Source organism: Corvus hawaiiensis, chromosome 15 (genome assembly GCF_020740725.1).
Source record: "Corvus hawaiiensis isolate bCorHaw1 chromosome 15, bCorHaw1.pri.cur, whole genome shotgun sequence".
In the NCBI taxonomy this organism is placed as follows: domain Eukaryota; kingdom Metazoa; phylum Chordata; class Aves; order Passeriformes; family Corvidae; genus Corvus; species Corvus hawaiiensis.
The window spans coordinates 18,144,760-18,168,640 of NC_063227.1; the positions used below are offsets into that span (position 1 = coordinate 18,144,760).

A 23,881-nucleotide genomic window follows, 5' to 3' on the forward strand; every position below is an offset into this window, starting at 1 on the left:
AAGACTGTAATAACGTGAGAAATTCTGATCACTTTTGTGCAAGGGTGCATAGAATGGTCCTGAGGATGCTTTCTGTATTTGTTGGATGGAAGGAGGCAAGAAGAATTTTGTCTCAGATCTTGCACATAAATAAGACTGCTGCGATCCCTGTGTGTGTGAGAGTGACACAAGAACAAGTGGTTTGGGCACAAAATTAAGTAAATTAGAGATTAAAAGACATATGAGCATTACAGCATAATCATCCTTAATCATAGCAAAATAAAAACTTCAAATTGTTATTATATAGTAAATTATTGAGTATGATGTGCAAAAGGGGAGTGAATGAATGGGTGTCTGCAGTTGTAATTCTTGTAGTCTGTCTCCCTTTGATCCAGCCAGCCAAACAAATGTCAGCTCTGATGTCTTCTGTGGCTGTTGATTAGTTTTGGCATGTGCAACATAAAAGTATGAAATTAAGAGCTGGGGATGGCACCCGGATTGAGCGCCAGCTGATGAGGTAAATAAAAGACACCTTCCACTTCCCCTCTGAAAGGCCTTGGTGTGGTTATAGCTTGGTGTTTGGAACAAAGTTGGAAACTGGAGTGAGCTGTAAGTGTGCTTTGACTGTCCAGAAGGAAGAGCCGGTGACCTGTGGTTGGTGAGTCCTCCAGAGACCACCATTAATGGCTGTAATCCATGAAAACAGATACTTAGGAATGGGAGAGCTGTAGTGTCAGTGTAGCGAGTTCATTTGTCTTTACCAGGCACTGGAGATCTGTGGTGTGACTTCTGCCTTCAGAAATCCCAGGTATGAATGCCACAACAAACTGTTAAAACAGAGAGGGTATCAAGTGTAGGTGCTGCTTGTCCAGGCAACCTGTCAGTTCTACTGCCTTGGTGGGCTGAAATGATGGAGATATCCACTGTAGCTGCAGACAGCCAGGTCACTTTGGCTTTTGGGTTGTGTGGGGTTTTGGTGGTGGTGTTTTGGTAGTTTTTTGGGTTGGTTTCTTCTGGCTGGACTTCATGTTTTCCACTTCTCTTGTCAACAGTAGAGCTGTTAACAGCTCCTTCAACTGGACCCTTTTAAAGTGGACGGAAACTGCAGTTGTGATGCTCCTTGTAAGCTAAATCTGTGCATTTTTAGCCTTAGCTCCGGGGTCCTGTGGATTTCTCTCAAGTACTTTTCCATGTTGTTTACCCTGGTGTTCAGCTTTGGTTGCAGCAGTCCCAGATAAGGCCTCAGTGCTGAGTTGTGAAGACTTAATTCTTTGTCTTTCCTTCAGCAGTGCTTTATGTACACTACAAGGCAGCGTAAGCCAGCTCTGCCACCAGAAATAGGTAGTGTAAACATCTCAGCAGTTACTCTGTGAGCCATCCTGGGGAAGCAGAGCTGTATAAAAACTGTCACTTTTTTGGTGTGTTTGGTACTGAATTGATGTCTTGACCCAGCTTTGCAGTGACTGTCGCCCCCTGTCCCACCTGCTCCAGCTGCAATGATGTCAGGACTTCCAACCCTTATACACCACCAGGAAATTCAATTTACACGAGTACCTGAGGCGTGAGCTGTGGCACTTGAGGCTTGTTTATAACCTCGCTGTATTGAACAGCAATGGCCACAAGGGTGATGGCCTTGACAGTTTGGAGGTGGAAGGGGGCATGTGGCCAGTGGCCTCAAAGAGTCCATGGCCCCTCATTTTTGTGCTCAGATTGCTTTGGGCTAGCCAGCCTTCCAACCCAGACAGATGGAGCTGTGATTTCTGATTTCATTGTGGAGTGGGTAATTAGTTATAAATTGGTTTTCATAGCCCCTTGACAATACTGAAGGGATCCAGATGTAGAGTGTTGGAGCCGGGGAGGAGGTGTGCAAGTCTCTTAAGCAGCTCATTGAACCTCCACTGCTCATTTCCATGGGCCAAGCAAACTGCTGCACCCCAGGGAAGGTGTCGTTTCAATGGCAGGAGAGAGACTCTCCATCATTTCCAGCAACACCACGTTCCAGTGCTGCCAGCTGCCACTTGGAGCACTGCACCACCAGCCATGCAGGGTCATGTCACACAGTGTGCTTGGTGTGTGCTGGCACAAAGAGGTTTAGGGTGGAGAAATTTGGTAAGTATTGATTCTTACATTATCGAGGAGCAAATTGGATGCTCTCAAACTGGGGAAATATGTTGTCTGAAGACAACATTCAAACTTAAAATACTATTTGGGTATTTATTCTGTAATAATTACAAGCTGGGTTGTGGGAAATGTGGTGTAAATCAAACCTGCAGAGATATGCACATACCAAATAGCAAATCTTCTGAGGGATAAGGTGCCTTATTTCCAGAGGTTAGTATCTAATTTGACCCTTTTTAACAGTTAAGGAATTGAAAAGTCTTTGCTTCATGACTGGTGAAGGTGACTGATCTATAAACCAGTAACCATTTGCTTTTTGTAGCACACAAAATCAATTAATTTATGTTTGGGTTTTTTTGGGAGTGGCTGGGAGGTGCCATTTGTACATTTGTACATGAAGATACAAGCCGTGCCCACACTGCAGTGATTGCATGTATTAAATAGGCTGTGCTGAACTATGAGAAGTAAAGCCTGTGTGAAGTAAAACTTGAGCAAAGAAACTGTTATAAAAAAAGAAACTGTTAAGAAAGTTCCTTGAATCTAAGCATATCTACTATGTTATGTCTGCGAAGGAGAGGCATTGATTTCAAGTATACTTAAAATATTTGAAATTTCATTTTGTAACTTTTGTGGCTGTAGCTAGAACTGGGCGGTTTAAACTAATAAACTTTAAAGTTTTTTCCTACTCTTAAAAAAAAAAAAAGATGTATTAGACCTCAGTGTGCTTTGTTTTGGGTGGGAAAGGGGTAATAAGTGTTTTAAGTTGAAAAATTCTTCATATTCAGAAAATATTAAATCAAGCCTGTTTCCCAAACTTCTGTTTTTGGGCTTGTTTTGGGGTTTATACTTATTTCCCCAATATGATGGTGTTGGGTTTTTTTTTAAGTTCTTCAAAGGTATGAGTTGAGACTTTGGGACAAGTAACAAAGCTGCCAGTTGAAAGTTGAAAAGGTTTTTACTGCTTTATTATAGTTAATTAACTATTCAGGTCTCGGGCAAATGTTAGCAGATAGTTTAGTTTTAAGTAGCTAATTACCTGGCATGTTTGCAAATGATCTTTAACTAATAGTGCATGTGGCCGAACTCTAAAACAGTGTCTTTGCATTTCTTTTGTGTGACTTTCATACTAACCTGACTGATGAACGAACGTGCACTGAAGGAATTGGTAAATTGTCCACTGCTGATGGCAAAGCCTTCGCAGATCCCGAGGTTCTCCGGAGACTGACGTCGTCCGTCAGCTGCGCGCTGGATGAGGCGGCCGCCGCGCTGACGCGGATGAGAGCCGAGAACAATCACAACAACGGACAGGTGGACAAGTACGTACTGACCACCCCCAGTTCCTCAGCTATGGAATGTAGTTTTATTTCAAATCCAGTTCATTTTATTGGTAGTGCTTAATGATAGAGCTGCTGTACCTCGCAGAAGCAAAGGTGTTGCATCTGTAGGTGTAGCTACTGTCCCATCAGGTTATTGGCTTCACAGGGTAAGGGAAAAGTACAAAAAAAGTTACTTTCTAACCTGCTGTTCTTTCTGTGTACCAGACAGTTGAGTTCTTATTCAAGAAAGGTTAAGTTCTTAGCTGTAGAAGAGTGGGTGATTGTTCTCTTAATTACAGAAGTTTGTCTGGTTGCAGCATTCGTATTAGTGGTCTCTGTGATACTTGGCTGCTGACTTTTTGGTTTTGTCTGCACTAGGAATTTGCCTTGGCACCTGCAGTCAGCAGTTTGTCATGGTCACAGCCTCTGTGTGTCTGGCATTCCCTGAAGTGGGAATAGCATCAGGGAGCTTTGCTCCTGTCTTGCAAACACCACAAAAACCAGCTTTGAGCACTCCTCTCTGCATCTGGTCTGTATTGAGAGCATATTATGAGTTAGCAACTGATGAGAACAAGCTAATTTAAACAATAAGGAAGGTGTCTATCTCCATTTCATCTGTGGAAATAATGTGTCTGTGTATATATATATATATATATATATATATACTTTTAAAAAAAAAATCTATAAGGTGTATTTTCAAGTAAAGCTTAGCACTGAAGTCAAGAGCCTTTACTTAAAGGCTTCCTCCATGCCTAGGAAAGCTGCCCACCTATTGCAGGTGTATTTTGAGCTCACTGTATGGTAACTGATTTTGCAGTCGCAGTTTGGCAGAAGCATGCTCTGATGGGGATGTAAATGCTGTCCGGAAGCTGCTGGATGAAGGACGGAGCGTAAATGAACATACTGAAGAAGGGGAGAGTCTGCTTTGCTTGGCCTGCTCAGCAGGATATTATGAATTGGCACAAGTAAGTAACAAATATGGTTAGAACTAAACATTTGTGAAGCATTGTCTGAGGGGCTTCTTTAATAGGTAAACGTTTTAGCTATTATGGTTATTATAATTTTATTATTTCAATAGAATATCAGTGAATACAACTTATTGTGGGTTTCCAGTTATTGCTTGGGTTTCTTTAATGGAGAATGCAGTCATATATGCCTTTAGGTTGAAGGGACTTGTCTGAGGAATGAATCCTATGTTTTGTGATGTATCTACTTTTCTGGCATTGTTCTAGATGCAGTCCAGCTGCTCTGCCACGCAAGAGGATCTAACAGAGCAGCAAACCCAAATACTGCAATTGGTTACGTTCTAAAAACTCATGTCTCAGTTGCACAGTCCTTTTGTTAAATCACATTTGTATCAACAGTGCATTAATTTCTGTTAATTTTGAGCTATATTGCTTCTGTATCTAAGAGCAGCTGCTTTGAAATGTTTAGGTGATAGTTCTCAGAAATGCCCAACTTCATGTTTTAGTGCCCAGACAGAGGACAGGGAGAGAACTTCTCACGAGCTTGACCTGTGGTTGCCCTGGTCATTATTGCAGGTGACAGTTTGTGTGCTGTCATTCTCATCAGTGCGTTGCTCTGTGACTTTTGAAAATGTCAGTATTTCACTGGAACTTGCAGATATGAGCAAAAGCAGGAACCCAGGACTTGCCACAGCAGAGCCCAGTGCAGGCAGTAACTGTAAATGATCCTGGGGTTAGCACTGGGCTTCACAGTGGGGCTGGGCTGCGAGGGGCTGTCGCAGCTGGCTGGGGAACCAGTCTCACAAACCCCGCTGAACTAAAACCAAATGGTTTGTGTTACAATTTACTCACTGTAGTGAACGTTCCCCTAGGTGCTACTAGCCATGCACGCCAACGTTGAAGATCGAGGGAATAAAGGCGACATCACTCCCTTGATGGCAGCTGCCAGTGGAGGCTACGTGGATATCGTTAAACTCCTCCTTGTCCATTGTGCAGATGTCAATGCACAGTCCTCCACAGGTAACTGGGGAGCAAGAGCACAGTTAGTAAGGCTGGCACATAAGGCACACAGCTCTTCTGAACATCTGTGTTTTTGTCTAACACTTTCATTCACAAGAAAACGTGACAGGAACTGTTAGGAATAGACCAGATCCACAGCGAATGTGTTTGGAGTCTTAACTGGCCATTATTAAAGATGGGGTTTAATATAAATTCTGATAGAAAGCACTGTTCCTGTGAAAACCACTCTGGTGTTAGAGGGCAAGAAAAATACATGAAGCTTATCTTTTCTCATTGGTATAATCCAAAATTACCCAGTAAGATGACCATGGGATGCATCCCATCAAGACCGGTTATTTCTGTTTCTTTTTACCAAAGAGGAGTTAAAATTCTTTGAGTGCATTGAATGTTCTCTATGTTGCTGGTTCTTGAACACAGCTTAACTAACCTCACTGAGAGCATTTACCTGCAGTTGGATTCTGTTTATTAAGATAGAATTTAAACTTTGTTCAAATTTTCAAACAAGCTGTGTGTCCGAACTATGAGATACTCTTTCATCTTGCTGTTTAGCCATGTTAAGCAAACTTACCTTAAAATTGACTGTAGCATTTAAAACATGAGCCATATGTGAGTGTCTGTCACTTACAGTACCAGAGTTTTAAATTATAAATTTGTTCTCAGCCAGCCAGTAGAAGTTTTTCAGGAAATTACAGGATACAGTCTTAGGCAAAAAAAAGAAAGACAAAACAAAGAAACCAACCTCCCCAACTCTACTGTAAAAATTACTCATTGATCTCTTTGTGTGTCTTTATTTGATCTATTTTTGTGTGCTAAAGTAGGAAACGTAATATTCAAACAAAAAAAAATCCTGATTTTTAATACTGGCTTAGCATTAAAACTTACATGTTACAGTTATGTTGGGATTTTATACCCAGCCTGGAATGATGGGCTGGAGTGACGTTGCTGTGAGGTGAAAGGCTGCTGCTGGTGATGTACCTGGTTTTGTTCTGAGCTGTTAACACTGATCTCCTTCCCCAAATTAGGAGAGGGTGATGGGAGGGGCTCTCATGCAAACTCTCCTCTGCAGGGAACACTGCTCTCACGTATGCCTGTGCCGGGGGCTTCGTGGACGTTGTGAAGGTGCTACTGAAAGCTGGTGCTAACATAGAAGACCACAATGAGAACGGACATACCCCCCTGATGGAAGCAGCCAGTGCAGGGCATGTCGAGGTTGCAAGAGTATTGCTGGAATATGGTGCAGGAATCAACACTCACTCCAACGAGTTCAAAGAAAGTGCACTTACACTCGCATGCTATAAAGGTATTGTCTCTTGCCTTGGTTTGTATTTTTGTTTAAATTTATTTGCTAGGATTTATCTGACTAAAACTTTCACCAATACTTTGAATATCTTCCTAAGAGTTTTGTAGTACTGGGTTTTGGTTTTAAACTCAATGTCAGGAAGTGCTCCTCTGTGGTATAGTGGTTTTAAGTCTATGTTTGTGTCCAGATGTGGTGGATGTGTTTAACATGTTGCAGATGAAAACTTGTAACTGGCTATGTCCAAACTTATGCTTTGACACACCACCATTCTCTCCTTCCCACACTACCACATTCCCTATTTCATTCCCGGTTCCCTCACCAGCTGTCTGTGAATTCTGGACACATCTCTGTTGGTTCTTCAAAAAATGCAGATTTGGAATGTGTGTTTCTGTAATACCTGATGGGGTGACAATGCCTCCATTATTACTGGATTCTTTTCCTTCAGTGTAATTCGAGAGAATGTCTATGAATTCTTAAGTATTATGAACTTTTAGGGACTTTTGACTTAATTTTTTTTGCTATTTAAACTTCTGTGTAAAGTAGCAGTGTAATGGTAATCCACTGTGCTTCTATAGTTGGTTTTCCAACCATTGTTTTTCTACAAATAGAAACAAAGGATGTGGATTATTGTCATAGTAACTTTAGACATTGCCTCTATGGTTAGGATTGGAGGATACACGTTATGTATAACCTATCTGAGGACTTGCATCTGGATTTGTCATGGGTTTCCTGCAGCATATGGTAGTTCCTTACAGGGAAATTTCAGTAATAGTATCCCTGAATATGCTGAAGGGTCGTTCTTGTTTCTTGTGACCTAAAACTGAATTGAGTCATGTGCTTTGATTGACTAGAGATGTCCTGTATTATCTTTGACAACATGGTTGATTGTTTTCTTGTCAGTTTATGTAGGACTAAGTCTTGCCTTGGAGGAGAATGCTCATTAGGAGGCTAAAAGCTTAGAAGGGGCAAATTCTAAAATGACAGACTGTAATAGAGTTGAAATCAAGTTTAGGTAAAGCTCAGTAGAAGCTTTAAAAATAGTGTCAGATAATATGATATAATGCATGTATCAGAATTATGTCTGTGGGTGTTATCAAATAGCTTAAAGTTGAGTTCAGATCTACATGGACCCATCCCTAAAACATAATTCCCCCAGCTGTATGCTGCCTTGGAACTCTTAAATGATCTGTCACTATACAGTCCAGTAGGAATAAGCAGAGTTTTGTAGCTTGAAGTCACAAGGAAAGGTTCTTGTGTAAACTTGAATTAGACAGGTCTGTCTTCATCTCACAGCTGAGCAGAATCTTTGGGAAAGGCTGTCTGAAGGCTGCTGACTTGTTCACATTGGTATTTTTCTAAAGAGTACTTTAAAAGCCAAGGTTTGCCAATTATAACTTGTGAAGATTGTCATAGCAAACTGTGAAAATCTGAATGATTTCATTAAGTGTATTGTCTGTACTACTACAAGTTGATGTTGTGAAATGCTTATTTATTTTGATCTGTTTCATTTGAAGGCCATTTAGATATGGTTCGTTTTTTGCTTGAAGCTGGAGCTGATCAAGAACACAAAACAGATGAGATGCACACGGCGCTGATGGAGGCCTGCATGGTAAATACCTTTGTTTGTACTGCTCCCTCTTCAGGGAGAGAGGAATGCAGGAGGTGATAAAATAGAGTGAGCCTTGGGTAACAAGCTGTTTAGGGGCTGCAAGAGAATGTGTGTGTTGTTATTGTAAGAAAGTGCTTGCTGTAGCTCCCACCAGCTTCTCACTCTGACTGCTCAAAAGGAAAAAAATACTCTAATTTTTGGGGACTGATGTGTTGTTTAAAATGCTCCCTGTGTGAAGCGTAGGGGTGACTAATCCGCAGCGCAGTACACTGGTTTGGGGGTTTGTTTTGGTTTTTTTTTATAGTGTGTTTTCCACCTTTGTTTTTATAAATAAAGTCTCTCCGAATATTGTGGAATGAGCCTTCCAGAAGTCCACTGAGCTGGAAGTTACCCCGAGACATTGATTCATGCCTTACAATTGTCTGTTCATCACTGCAGGAAGTGTTTTACATGGAGAGATGACTCGCTCTCTTCTAGGTTTCTGTAAATGAGGTTGTGAGGTTTTTCTTTCAACCTACCATTTTATTTTGAAAAATAATGTAGTCCTTAGTTCTCTAGCAACTGTCCACATAATTTCAAAGCAGCCATTGAGGAAAAACTTCCCTATCCAAGAGCATCATCTTAATAAAGAGTGTGCTGTTGTGTGAAAGCATATCTGCAACCATTTCTGTTGTTGGGTGACCTTTTCTCTCTTCTTCAAGCTGGGGAACTTCTTTGAGGAAAGAACAGGGACCTTGTTTCCATAGGAAGCACAGCAAAAAGAGAGAAAATGAATTTTCTCCCAGTAGCCTGTAATCCTTAGAAGATAGGCTGCAGTGTTCTTCCAGTCTGCTGGGAGCTGGAGGATCAAGTGTTCTTCCAGTGCAGTTGTGAGGTGATGATGCAAGCGACCAAGGTCAGGTTGTAACGTGGGGAGCTGTGTCCAAGTCTTCTGATAGTGAGCTGGTAATAGTATCCTTGAATAGACTTCCTTGTAGGAGAGCCTGGTGCCAGTAAGGAATTCAGAAGGACAGTGGGTGTATGCTGTCACCTAAAGGAAATTGCAGCATGACTGCACACTAAAGGTTAATCAGTCCACTGTTCTGTTTAGGTTGGGTTTTTTGTTTACTTTTTCTTAGTTTCTTGGTGAAACAATCCGAGGGCTGGCTTGACTTGGAGGCTGTGAAGCACCTCACTTGGAGGAGAGAGTTGTGATGTTTGCCTGCGTGTTTTCAGCTCTTAGGTGTTTCAGACTAGGTGTTCTGACATAAGAGTGTATTGACATTTGAAAGCAAAAGGAAGGAAGATGAGCCTTTGAAGTCCCAACTCCATAACAAGGAATTTGTTTCTTGTTATCATTTGGCTGCACCCTTGCACAAGGGAGCTGTTCCACCAAATTGTTGTGACTGTTCCCAGTCTTCATCTCTTTCCATCTAAGGAATGCAGCAGGTACAGGTTGCTGAGATGTTTGGTCTCTGATCACCAATTCTGTTGTAAGTGCCTCGGAGTTTGTTTTGGTCGGGACAGTGCCACACTTAGGGTAATGCCTCTAATGAGGTGGCTGTTGCCTTTTAGCCAACCTCTCTGAGAACAACAGCCTGTTTAATGTGCACCCCTGATTGCTGTCCATCTCAGGTTACATACAACCTGCTTCATGGTCACCTTAAGCTTTCCCGTTTTGCCAATGTTGTGACTCTACCAACTACAGCCTAGGTGAAATGTGGATTTTAGGTACTTGGTCTATTTCAAGTAACTGAGAAGTTTAACAATACTTTCTTCAGAAGCTGGCGGATGCATCTATGTGCTTTGATTGGTAAGGACTCAGACTGCTCTGGCAATCCTAATTCTCTCATTCTATGGCTTCACCCCATTTCCATGTCACCTTGAAGAGTTTTTCCAAGTCCTCTCTTCCTGTTACCTGCCTAATTGTTACCCACTTCAGTTTCTCTGCAGGTGTCTTTCCCAGGGTCTAGAAGTTGTCAATTGGGGCTTTTTGGTTTTTTGTGTGTAGAAGTCATGAATCAACTACTACTACAAAGAATAAGAAAATCTTTTTTTCTGATGCTTGTTTTGAGGTCTAGTCATGGAGTGGGTTTATTACTTATGACACTTGTTGGCTATCTCTAGTACTGTTGTATCCCAAAGATTGTGCTGGGTATTTTAAGTCTTATGCCATAATTCTTTTTCCCTCAAGAAATAGAAACACCAACATAAATCTAGCTCTTTTTTCCTCATGCATTTAAACCTCACTTAGAAGTAGGTGGAAACCTAAATGTTGGTTAGGTCCAAGTATTACCACAACTGTCATAATTAAACCATCATAGGTAAAAAGGCCCTGTCTTTGTAGGATCATTTTCAGACCTAGTATGATAGTGGTTGCAGCTACAGCATCAAGTGACTTCAATTCTGTCTGACTCCTGGGTTGCCCTTTGCTTGCAGGATGGCCACGTGGAGGTGGCACGCTTGCTGTTGGACAGCGGTGCCCAGGTGAACATGCCCGCGGATTCCTTCGAATCCCCACTCACTCTGGCTGCTTGCGGCGGGCACGTGGAGTTGGCAGCGCTGCTGATTGAACGGGGAGCCAACCTGGAGGAGGTTAATGATGAAGGTTACACACCTCTGATGGAAGCTGCCCGGGAAGGCCACGAAGAGATGGTGGCCTTGCTGCTGGCACAAGGTGAGATCCCATGGTGATGGAGGGACGCAGTGTGATCCATGACCAGGTGTCCTGTGCAGATTGCTCTGGTGGAGCGTGGGGCTGGCACTGCTCAGTACCCACCAAGCAGAGCTCAAACACCCAAACTGTGTGAGGGTGATGAGCATTCACCTTCCCAGCCGGTGTGTGGCCAGGTCAGTAATGGCTGTTTTGTTTCCCAGGGGCAAATATAAATGCACAGACAGAAGAAACGCAGGAAACAGCCCTTACCCTGGCGTGCTGTGGAGGCTTTTCTGAAGTCGCTGACTTCCTTATTAAGGCAGGAGCTGATATAGAGCTTGGTTGCTCAACACCTTTGATGGAAGCTGCTCAAGAGGGTCATCTTGAACTGGTGAAATACTTGCTGGCAGCAGGTATGTGTTCAGAGCAAGTGATTAAGCCCACAGATACCATAGACTTGATGTGTTCTGTATGATTTGGAAGATACCTGGGCTTTTGACAGTGGCAGTGGTGTAACAAGAAACAATATTCTCAGATAACTTAGCAAGAAGGAAAAAGCATATGTTGCACCTCAGTATTGTTTGATACTGTTAACAGAGGAAAGTGCCTCCTGGAGCACTGGATCCTGTTCCATATCTAGAAAGCATCCACATTCATTAGAAACATTGTTTCCAGCTATCTGCATCTAGGACAAAATTTTCATACAGATAATGCTTGGTTTTGCTTGCTACTGCAGCTTTGACTAAGCCTGGTTATCTGCATTCAGTCTCCCTGAATAACCAGTTCTTTAGGAATGGTGTGCTGGAAGTGGTGTGCAAGACAGATTCTGGAATGTGCTGAACTTCTGTGATGAATGAGCTTTACTACTACATTATACAGTAGTAAAAATTAAATCTTGCTGGAGTTTGGGATGAAATGATGCTTCAATGTTCATCTTTCAGTTTATAAAGTTGGTAGAGTCTAAAGTGTTCTGCTTAAAATAATAAAGAAAAAGAAGCTGTATTTGGGATATCTTCCTTGTTGTGGAAGATGATTTATTTGTATGCTCTTTTCTAAGAATAAGCATAAAATTGGGTGGATTTGTAATTTTAGAAAGTAAAGCTCCGTGCTCATCGAGGGACAGTAACAACTGTGCCACTTGGTGCATGTGACACCTGTCACCAGCTCCCTTGGAACATTCACTGCTTGCACTTCACTGCTGATAGTGTAGAAAGTTGATTAAGGAGCCTTGTTTTGGCATCAGGGAGTCTCTAATTATACCTCACACCTTAAAAATAAGAAAATGGCGAATCACATTGGCATTTCTCTTTTTAAGAATTGTGTGTTACGTATCAAGAGTCATGGGTAGTTTTCACAGAGCTGGTGTATATGAAGCTTTATATAAAAATTATTTCAACGAAATGGTTTTAAAGCAAAGGATTTTAAAGAGCAGGAAAGAGGGGAAGTTTGTAGAAGTGTATGGGTTTGTTGTATTAATACTAATTCAGTAATGTGCATTTTGTCTGGCTTCCCTTGGCATACAGCTCCAGGTCAAATTGGACAGTCTGCACAACTGTCTGGATTCCCTTTTACTTGCTGTAACAACTGAAATCTTTCTTGCTGTAGAGGGACTGTAGGAATAAGTGAGCGTGTAGGTTTAACTGCTTAGATTGTCAGTCATGCTTTTTCCAAGCCTTGGCTTACCCCCTCTCCTTCGAGTATTTTCACTATGAGAGCAATGCCCTTGGACTGTGGAGGCTGTTGGTCAGTAGGATATAGCTGTTGTCAGATTCTTAAGTTTATCTGATGTGAAATACTTTGTAAGGACATGTGCAATAAGAAAAAAATGGTTTTTTTGTAGGAGCTAATGTTCATGCCACTACAGCAACGGGAGATACAGCTTTGACCTACGCCTGTGAAAATGGACACACAGATGTGGCAGATGTGTTGCTTCAGGCTGGTGCTGATCTGGTAAGGCTTCTGCTGCATCTTGTGGGCAAAGTGCTTTGGTTTCAAACTGTAAGGCAAAGCCTGTGTGCTTAGAGAACAGAGTGATGAGCTTAGGAATAGACATTTATGTATGGCTCTGAAAAGAGGCATGAAAGAAGCTTTAATAAAAAGCCTGCATATTCTCTTTGGTCTACCAAATGAAAGTCCTTATGGGTAATCTGCTCTGAATTTAAAATGTTTTGGTATTAGGAACTACTGCTTCTCTGTGTCAGTGTTGGTCTGTGAACACTGTTAGTCTGTTAACTTTTGCAAACTATTACACAAAAACCCCAAACAAAGCAATGTCTTTTAAATGATCAACATAATCTGATCTTTCTAACTCTTGGGTTTAGCACATTGCTTTCCCCATGTTTGTCTTCTGTAATATAAACTAAGTTGTTTACATAATTGTCTTTTTTCATTATTATGTATCAGGAAACCCAGAACTGCCTTTTCACCAGCTACAGGGATGTAACATTTGACTTTTAATTACTAAAAGCAATTGATACTTTAGTCTTCCAAAGGTGTTTAGGAGCCTTACGTCAAACAAGGCTCAAGCAGGAAAGATTGTTATTTTGGTTGCCTAGGAGGAGTATTCTCCTTTTTCCCCCCCCCATATGTACTCACTGCTTCTGTGTTCTATTTTGCTTTGGATGTGGGTTGGGATTTTGGTTGGGTTTTCTGGAATTTTTGTTCCTTTTAAAAAACCAAGGATGCCAGAAAAGTTTCTCATTGAACCTGATAAATCAACATACTAATGAAGTTACTTTAATTTCAGTCATTAATGTAGTTTGGTTTTTTTTTTATTTAGAAATACAAATAAACTAATGCTGTAATTGGGAATATATTTCCATTCTTTGAGATGTTACTTTTTTTTTTAGGTCTTATTAATTCTTCTGCAGTAATGTCAGTAATGTTCTGCTTTATTTGCTCTTATCAGGGAGGAAAGTCATATTAATGGGGAGGGTTATGGGATTTTTGGCATGCCTACTGCACTTAGCTCAATTCAGTGCTGGGTACCAAACATGAGCCACTCTCGTAGAGGCAACATAGGTTTGGGGGGATCTACTGGATATTTAAAAAGAAATATTGAAGTACTTGGTTATATAAAGGTAAAACCCATGGAGTATCTCATTGCAGGGAGCAAAGCCTGAAATGAAAAAAAAAAAAAATTGCTGTGCATAAACTTTAAAACATGCAAGAGTTGCTGCTTAAATGACACTTCAAATTTTTGAAGTTGTGTCATTTTCCCCCCTCCCATCACTAAGGTGAGCAGTGCTTGTGGCCACCAGCATCAACTTCTCAGTATTGCAGAGGACAATCTCAGTCCTTTCTAAAGTAAAGTTTTATTTCGCTGCATTTTCTTGCACTGCCAATGAAAATGTGGAACAGGCAAGGAAAATAGAGTAAGGAAGCAAAGGAAAATTGCTTTGAAAGGAATTCCTGCTATGTAAATCTGCCAGTTTTGAATTCTGATTATAAGTTAATTGGGAAATGCCTGCAGAATGGTAGCAATGCTGATGGCAGGTGCCTCTGGTTTGAAGCAGTTTCTGTTCAAACCCTTGTGTTGCTTTGCTTTATTCGAAGTTGGGAGGTGTTTTGAATAGATTTGTTATGTTTGTCATGGGCTGAGGGAGGGTTCTGAAGGGTGTTACCTTACTGCTGGGTATGAAAAAGCTTCTTTGGCAGTACCATGGGAGACTGTTCTTCTAGATTTCAATTTTCATTCAAATGAGTTTAGATGTTTCCATCGAGTTGTCCCCGCAAGCTAGGAATTGAATGAAGATCTGGACTTAGACATGTAGCTGGTCTGTCTACATTTGTCCAGTTAATTTTGCTCTACTGCTGGTGCTCAGGCACAGCAAAAGGAAGTACATCTGCTGTTGCTTTTCTTTCCTTCCTTTCTCATCCTGTGGCTTCTGTCTTTCCTGGGATTGCTTTCACTGATGCTTCATTGTTTTCCAGAAACTTTCATTATCCCGGAGGTTTAATTCAGAGTCACTGAGGAGCTGGACATGCAACATCTTACCCTGTTGGAAAGCAGTTCTTTTTGAGGAAGAGACTGGTTATGTCTTAAACAGTAAAATAAAACAGGAGCAGCCTGGTCTAGTGGAAGGTGTCCTGGTCCATGGCAGGGATGTTGGATGGGATGGTCTTTGAAGGTTCTGTCAAACCCAGACCATTCTGTGATTGTTTTATGTAAAGTGATTTTAGTCCCCAGTAGAGTTGTCTGAACTGGGAGTGATCATTGCCACCACATCTCAGCATGAAACAGCAAGTGAGAATGGGAACTGATGCTTTTCAGGGACTGATCCTCTGGACTAGATATCAAATATGTAATTCAGTTCAGGAACCTCTGAAGATCTTGAGAGCTCTGTTAGATACGTTAAGCAATGTGGCTTTGTAACTACCAGGAGAATTTTTAAAAATGATGGCTGGGATGAACTTTCTTCAGTTTGTGGTTAATTTTTTCATAAAGCTCTGCAGTGACAAGTTGTACTAGAAATGAGCAGTGTCAGAGTGCTCATCTGTCTGCTGGAGAACTGCTCAATCCTCTATGGTACTTTGATGAATTTGTGACTAATTGTTCATGAAGTCTGGCTTGTTAACAATTCTTCTGTGCTTTTCTGATGCCCTTCTTTAAGGGATCTTTTCCATGTCCTTACAAAGTTGGCCTGTCAAAATCTGTAGCAAAGCTAGCTGGCAGGCCTGCACCTTTTCTTGTTAATGTATGCATTTTGAAATCAGCTTGCTTTTGCCAAGTGTATGAATGACTGAATCTGAGGCACATCTGAAGCCTTCAGCCTGTGCTCCCATCTGTGCCATAGTTACATTCTAGTTCCCCCATCCCCTTCAGGAGCAGGAACTTCCAGTGTCTCAGCTTGAGCTCTTACCACTGGATCAAATTTAAATTTTACTTGTTTGCAACATTTATGGGGGCAGAACACCTAGATTTTCTGATCTGTGTAAGTAAAATTTTGGAGATTGAAACTCTGAAATATGAATTGATTAAAGCATTGTTTGAAAGCAGATGTAGGGTTTAGTAACTTCAGGAAAAAATATCCATCACTTCAGTAATACATCTATTTACCAGTGTAGCAAGGATTGTCTGATTTCAAAGGTGAGAGGATCATTTTTCCTATAAGATTTCTTTTTTTGTTTTTCTTTCCTATTTTTTCTTTGTGTCTTTCCCAGTAGTTACCTTCATCTCAAGGGTTCTGTAAGGTAAGACGTGGGAGGTACATGTATGTTCCCACAGGAACCAGGTTAAGGACTGTAAATCTCACAATGAGTATTGGTGATATTTAATGAGAGGTGATATCCTGCTTTTAAGCTGCTTACCTTTCAATAAACTAAAAGGACTTTTTTGGATGCCTGTTCCCATTTGATGTAGAATCACACCGGGATTAAAGGAGATTCTGGTGTCCCTTTTGAAGGCAGCACTGCTCTTGACAGGGTGGTTGCGTCTTTGTCTGTTTCAGTGGAGCTGAAAATGAAAGAGAGATGTTCTTTTCTGGACAGTGAGATCACCTCAGCTTTTCTCAGCTGGGAAATACAGAAAAGAGTTTTAAATTGGGATTTTTTAACCTGGATCCTCTTGCAGCTGTACATGAGGCTCTGCTACATAGGAGTTGATCTAGTGATTAAGTTTACCTTTCTCCTACAAGATATATGGGAGCTTTTATGCAGAAATTGAGAAATGGAAGAGAACCCACGAGGAGAGCTTCATCCTTGTATTTTTCTCATTTTACACTGTCAGGGTCTCCACAAAACTCTTCAGTACTTGGTAAGATTCCACATCTTGCTTTGCTTAGAAGACTAAAACTGGCTACCTGGCATCCACACAACTCTAATTGCAAAAAAACCCCCAAACATGCATGCCAGACTACCTCTTAATTCTTCTCCTATGACACAATGCTTTTACAGACATGTTTCTGTCATGGCAGGGATCGTTGTTTTGCCTTCAGGGGATATCATCCCTCACAGTAACATAGCTCCTAAATTAAAAACTCACTTTCCTTGATGTGTGTGACACACTGTGGGTTTGATGCATTGTGTATGAGGCACCATTTAAACATCTACAAAAGCAGCCAGTCTTCTTGGATTTGAATTCAACAACTCTGGAGGTTGCTGTGTTGCTGTTACAGTGAGGAATCCGAGGTGCTGTTGTTTTTCCTTACTGGTTTTTGAACCATCAGGGGAAGGTCAGGGGTTTCTGGATTTTTTAGACTTGGCTCTTAGTCTTGTACAGATAAAGCGTGGTGGGACATGTGAAGCTCATTTTTGTAGTCAACACTTTTTGGCTGTTGAAGTCTCTGGATAGTGCAAAGTACAATGAAATTCTTTGTTTTGCCAGTAGTGAACAAAAAATCCATCTTGTCTGTAACAAGATGCTGTGTCTGACCTTCGTGCTCTCTTTGTGGATCTGGATGGTTCATGGTAGGAGTCTGAACTCATGAGAGCTTCATTGCTTGGTCTTACCATTGTTCTTGCTTGCCTCATGCCAGCAAGCCAGTTTCCAGCTGGTGGATCTCATCCCATTTAAGTTCACATTCCGGGTCTTCATGACCAGGAACATTTGTTTGTAGAACAAGAGCCGTGAGTTCTTCTTTTTCCTTCTGCAGGACAAACAGGAGGACTCTAAGAAGACAGTTTTGGAGGGCATAGAGCCGGGCAGGCATCAGGTGAGGTTGGCCTTTGATGCTTGTAAGCTGCAGCCTCAGGACACGTGCTAAGGACAAGCATGGCTTCAAGGCATCTCAGTCTCTTCAAAGATCTAGAGAGACTCACTGTATGGACTAGATGGGACATTCTTGTCCTGTATTTTCCCTTCTGTTGGGTTTTCTAAAACTGGTTTTAAAAAAATAATATCCCAACCTTCCCAAATGCAGCAGCTTGTCTCATTGATAGCAGCCCTCTTAAATCTGTTAGTTTCCTCTAAGGTCTTCCCTTTTTAGGTGTTTGCTTTAAAGTAAAGAGCTAGTTGAGTTTTCAGGAAGGTTATTTGGGGCAGGTAGGTTGGTGACTGCTGGAAGAGGAGTTCAGTCTTGAAAATCAGCAAAGTGTTAGGGCCTGTATTTTTTTGCATGAAAAGCTTTCTCTAGATCATTTTGTTTAGAATAATATTTAGATTTCTGTTAAATATTCACTGTTGACATGGATGAGGGGGGCTTGTTAAAGAACTGAAAAGTTGGACCTTTACTTTGAAAATACAGATTTTCTTCCTGAACTTTTAAATAACGAGACATTGGGAAAAAAAAACTCAGAGAAACTATCCTAGTGATTAATATAACCATAAATATTTGTGAAGAAGAATTGTGTGGGGGGAAAGCCTCTATGTAGCTGATCTTGGAATTGCCTAAACCAGAGAACTCAAAAGGAAGAATTAAAAAATACCAGTGATTGTCATAAGATGCTCCTGATGACTCTGCTTCTGCTCTGCTCTTGGAAGTATTGATTTGTCTAGAAAGGAAATAATTACTGCTGACTGGAATCTCATCTCCTTCTTGAGTCTCAGTGGAAAAAGTGCAGACAGTGTAAACTGCCTGATTTGAGTAACACTCTCACTTTCCCTTCCCTTCCTATCCGTTACCCAAACACACAGAAAATTCTTCTCAGGTGTTCTTTCTATCCCAGCAGAATTAGCAGGAGAGCACATCACCCAGGGGTTTAGAGAATGGATTTATTTCCAAATGTGGCAGAGGTGTTCTGCTTTCTTCCTCTTCCTGATTGCACTAACTACCATATTCCTCAGGGCTGGAGCAGTGACAAGAGACAGGATACTGTGGTGACTCCTACAGTGCAGAGAGGCAAGGGAATTGTGTTTGGAGACAACTTACTCGGTTTAGATCATACAAAATAAGCACTGGTGTGCACTTCATATAAATACAAGGGAAAAAGCACATTGGAAAGGTAATGGGGATGCTTTGGGACAACTTTCATTTTCTCTGTCCTGATTTTGATTATCTAATGCAGCTGAAAAAGAGATTAGATCTAGATATATATATAGATATATATAATCTTTGAAATTTATGATTATTCTAGGTGAAAAGACAGGATGTGTGTAGACAAAGGCACTGTATTGTCTCAACTTCTTATTTTGGCTTGTCCTAGATGTCTTCCCTTAAAGCTTGAGTTAATGCTGTCTGGTGGCCATTATTAGGGCTATAGAGAGTGCTGAAGTCAGAATTAATTTCGTCTTAAAATAAAATATGCGTTTCCATCCTCCAGTGTGAAAAATACCATCAAAATGCCATAAGTTTTGAAGATCTGCAGCAGGTGGGCACCCAAATGGTTTGGTTTGGCTGGACTGATGGTGTGCATGGTGCTGCAAGGATTGGAAGTGTGTAGTAGCTGAGGATCAAGTTCTGCCTGCTTGAGGAAGTGACAGTTGGTTAAACTGGGCAGAATCACTGCATTGCATTTCAATGAGGAAGCCTCCTGGCGTCCGTGTTTAAGACTTCCAACAGTGAAGTCTGTTAGGAAGGCAGAATGTTGCAAATAATTATACCTTACTGCCAGTTATCTGCTGTATCTCAGCGCAATATAGGAAGCTTTTTGCTACCTTGAATATAGCTAAGGTGACCCAAAATAAATTTTGCATCTTGCCATCTTTGCATCAGCGAGGATTTAGAACTAAGTGTGAGATAGTTCAAGCAGCAGTGTCCAGGTCCTGCTCAGAGCAGAGTGGTGGTTAGGAATTCTTTGCATCCACAGCTGCTTTGGGAGTGATGTGCTGGTGGAACCGGGGGTTTGCTGTGCTTCAGGCACACAGCAGCTTCTGGCTTTTTAGGATCTCTTGGCAGTGGCTGAGGAAGGAAAAACTATGCCAAATACCAGAGTAAGCGTCAGGGCTCAAGGGCACTATACTAATTCTTGCAATCGTAGGGCCACATGTTAACATAATTAGGTTTAGAAGTCCTGAAATTCTGCCAGTTTCTGCCATGCAGACAGTCCAGAAGCAGGTATTTATTGACATCTAAGCAGTCATTGCCCTGTGGAGGGAATTTATTTAATAAACAAAAAAAGAAAAGAAAAAGATATGACTTCAGTAGTAAGTCTGTAGGGTTTTCTGTCTGCCTGCATATGATTGTGTGTTATACTACTGAATAAGTAAAGAAATCAGAGCACTACTGCGGGATTTAGCTGTGTGTTAAAGCAGTGGTGGACAGGAACACAGAGCTCTTGTGAAGGTTGAGGAGCAGAGCAGGAGAGGAGCAATGTAACCTCTTACAGTGAAGGATGGGCTTGGACTGGGGGCCAGTCTCCAACAGAAGATCCAGTCAAGAGGTTTCCTCTTCAAGTGTATGAACAAAAAACTAACTTAATGTGCAGCTTGTAACCAAAGTAAGCCATATGTCAAAGGACATATGCAGAGTTTTCAGGAACACAGAACCTATGGGAAGGAATTGAGTTGTTCTGTCAAATCTCTTCTTGATTTGTAGCCATGTCATCCACTGTCAGTACTAAATGTTAACTTTCGCTATCAGGTATACATGAAATTACGAAGTAAAGAGTGAATTTAGAGCTTGGCTTCCTAGATATTTGATTAAAAACCACGCATTCCTAGTATATTATTGATCAGACTGAACATTATTTAAATAGGGTAACACTGAATGTAGAGTGCACATACAAACACTCGCAGGAAGATGATGTTCTCTCCCCTTTTTCTGCGGGTGGGTTGATATCATTGCTCAGCATTCTTTGTGGTATTGATCATGTCTACATAGCAGGCACATTGTCTAGTTCTGTAACTGCTCTAATACGGTTGTATTCAACCACATCTTTTCAGTATTCAGAAACTTTTTAGATTAGAAAATTGTTCTTGATCCTCATTCCCTTTTTGTTGGTTTGTATCATCCTTTTATTGTCTTTCTGCTTTATTCTCCAATCCTCTTGTGACCTGCAGTGATTTGTCTCATTCTTATTTCTGATCCTCTTCCTTATGTTTTATAAATGTTGTGTGCACTCGAGGCATTATTGCAGTTTTGAGGTCTGGCAGCACGTGGCAGCTCTCTGGACTGAGGCACTGCAGTTTGTGGTTATTGTGCACTTCCTGATGCTGGGTGACATTTGTGTTCAATCTTCCACCCTTTCTGAGGAGGAAAGAAGATGTTACTGTTCTCATGTATGTTATGCATGTGAACACTAAAATAAAAAAGAGGGAGTGTAAGTATGGAAGCTTCCTGGTGTGATACCAATATGGATGTGGTCCTAATCCTTTTTAACAGTGTAATTTGGTATTTTAGGTAACATGAAAATTGACTCCAGTCAGTTTATATTTATTACAGTCTGCTTGTTCGATAGATCTTCTACAAGATGGGTAATTCTGGTCCCACCACAAAATACTTCAGGAGCTGAAACAATGGTACAATTTTTTGCCCATTTATACACCTGTTATTTCTTCTCTAGGAGCATGAATCTGAAGGTGGGAGAACCCCACTAATGAAGGCTGCACGAGCTGGTCACTTATGCACCGTGCAATTCCTTATTAGCAAAGGTAAATGCTAGTTTACATAACTAATTAAAAAGCTTAAAATGCCACTTTACAGTGCCACGTGTTTGTGATCTATATTCAAAAGTATTCTGGTTATGTGGATATGAGCATTTGTCAAACACGTAAGGGTTTTTTGAATTTCATGTAGTTCATGATAGAATGAATTACAAAATATTTTGCTAGTTACTTTTCCTACTCTGTTGTGTAGATAGATTTGAAGTACAGCAGATATTTTCAGTTTCTTAAAAAAGCACTTCCTCCTTCAGAAAAGCACATCAAGTACTGTCTGAAACAGTAGCAACTGCACCACATAGTGATGCTGCTCAGAGCTCAGAGTGAACATTTGGAATTGTGCTTCTTACACCATGTGTTCCCTCACTTAACACTTAAAAGCCCACTGTTGCTGTTGCAACTGCCTTGTCTTTACAAGGTGAGGAGGAGGATGTGTGGAAGCCAATCAGTTAGTCAAAATCCCTTGCTCTTTCCCTAGAAGTGTGTAGGAAGTAATTGGATTACAAGAGTAAAGTTTGTCTCTGTTCCACAAAATACTGTACTTGTCGATACTTTCTTTTAGAAAGGATTTCTTTGTGTTTAATTCTAAGATCGTTTCTTACTAGGTGCCAATGTGAACAGGGCTACAGCCAACAATGATCACACAGTGGTGTCCCTGGCCTGTGCTGGAGGTCACCTGGCTGTGGTTGAGCTTCTCCTGGCTCACGGGGCAGATCCTACTCATCGGCTCAAGGTATTTGCTTGCATCTGTTACGTTTCATAGGTTCTGAAAGAACCACTTGGCTGGTTTTGGAGTAGTAAATTTAAATCATAGAATCATATCTTATGTGGGGATACTGCACCGGGGAGAAAAACTAATCTTCTGGCTTTTTGTTTCCAAAATCTCACTTCAGGATGGCTCAACAATGCTCATTGAAGCTGCCAAGGGAGGACACACAAATGTTGTTTCTTACTTGCTGGATTACCCAAACAATGTTCTGTCGGTTCCTGCAGCAGACTTGTCCCAGCTCACACCTCCATCTCAGGATCAGTCTCAGGTAAGGCATAAGGAGTTTTTTTTTTAAAAAGCACCATCAATGTTGGGAACAAACACTTGCTTAGTTGTTAATTTCAAAAAATGAACATAAACAGTGGAAGGAATTTTAAAAACCCTGCACACATGAGAATGGTAGAGAGTGAGAGAACTGGTTGGTCCTAGCTGCAGAGACGTGAAGAACACATGAGCTTTGTTCCCTTTTCTACTCCCTGGACAGGATAGTCCCAAACCTAGGATTTCAAAAGGATGTTGTTTTCTTTCCTGCGTTTGCTCAGTATTTTGGTTCAACAGTTCTAAAGCCTTGTGGCTTTAGTAACACCCCTCACATGGTGTTACTGATTCTGTTTCTTATATAAAAGAAAATATATTGGGTAAATTCAGAGTTCTGCAGTCTGAAGAGGCAGTTTTCCAGGGGAGTTAGCTGACTAAAAGCCTAAAGGAATTAACAGTTTTCCGGTCAACACAGCCTGGGATCTCACACAGAGTAGCACAGTTAACTTTGACATATTATCCCAGTAAAAAAGCACAGGACAGGTCATACCAAGAGGTAGCATAGAATACACAGTTTGGGAGGAGTGGGCTGGAGTGTGCTGTCGATCTGTACCTTTGTATTAACACTTGAAGATCTGCTCTGCCAGAAGGTGTTTTTACCTGAGCGCGTGTCTGTGCCTTTGTTTAAGGTTCCCCGTGTCCCGGTGCATACGCTCGCTATGGTTGTACCTCCCCAGGAGCCTGACAGGACCCCTCAAGAGAACTCCCCACCTCTCTTGGGAGTGGTGAAAGGTCAGTATGTAGCCACTCAGAGAATATGTATGGTTTGGAAATGGATAGACTGGGGACCATTTTATTAGAGCTTATGCATAGTGTAGTCCATTCCATCAGTTCTTGAACATCTCTAATGAAGTATAATTTAAAACTATTTTATATAGTTCATAGTTTTTTCCTTATTTTCTTGCATTCTACAGTATAGCAACATTGGTTATTCTAATCTTATTATGCTTATTCTAATTTATTAGAATTATGCTTATTCAATTTTTTGTGGAAGGAAATGCTTATGGTAACTGCCATAGTGCAGACAGATAAAAAAGTTAATGTACTCTAGGTGTGGTGTTCACTTTTGAATATTGTACATTGGTCTTCTAGAATAGTTGCAGCTATTATCCATGAACTCGATGCACCAACTTTTTCCTGTTCCTTCAGTAGCAATGCAAGCATGTTGGCCCTATAAAATACTGGTGCAGATCTACTTACAGGAGAGTTTTTGTTGTATTAGAAGTAGTTCTCTTGTAAGTAATCATAACATCAGAGTTTTTGCTTTGAACATGGTCAAACTGATTGGTTAAAACTCCTAGCAGTCATTAAATGGCAATTAAGGAGTTTGTTTCCAGCTGTGGATTCTGTAACAAAATCTTCGTATCTGCTAAGT

At 41.0% G+C, this 23,881-nt stretch overlaps 1 protein-coding gene across 8 annotated transcripts in view; it reads left to right on the plus strand.

Moving 5' to 3' along the window:
* ANKHD1 (ankyrin repeat and KH domain containing 1) overlaps nucleotides 1–23,881 on the plus strand; it is a 101,273-nt gene that overhangs the window by 31,469 nt on the left and 45,923 nt on the right. For all 8 annotated transcript variants that reach the window (XM_048319467.1, XM_048319468.1, XM_048319469.1 and 5 more), the window contains exons 3-14: nucleotides 3,257–3,413; nucleotides 4,231–4,378; nucleotides 5,251–5,398; nucleotides 6,465–6,698; nucleotides 8,213–8,307; nucleotides 10,726–10,963; nucleotides 11,164–11,355; nucleotides 12,783–12,892; nucleotides 21,323–21,410; nucleotides 22,025–22,152; nucleotides 22,313–22,456; nucleotides 23,136–23,238. In XM_048319467.1, coding sequence (XP_048175424.1) covers nucleotides 3,257–3,413; nucleotides 4,231–4,378; nucleotides 5,251–5,398; nucleotides 6,465–6,698; nucleotides 8,213–8,307; nucleotides 10,726–10,963; nucleotides 11,164–11,355; nucleotides 12,783–12,892; nucleotides 21,323–21,410; nucleotides 22,025–22,152; nucleotides 22,313–22,456; nucleotides 23,136–23,238 — 1,785 coding nt within the window. The remainder of the gene's footprint in view (nucleotides 1–3,256; nucleotides 3,414–4,230; nucleotides 4,379–5,250; nucleotides 5,399–6,464; nucleotides 6,699–8,212; nucleotides 8,308–10,725; nucleotides 10,964–11,163; nucleotides 11,356–12,782; nucleotides 12,893–21,322; nucleotides 21,411–22,024; nucleotides 22,153–22,312; nucleotides 22,457–23,135; nucleotides 23,239–23,881) is intronic.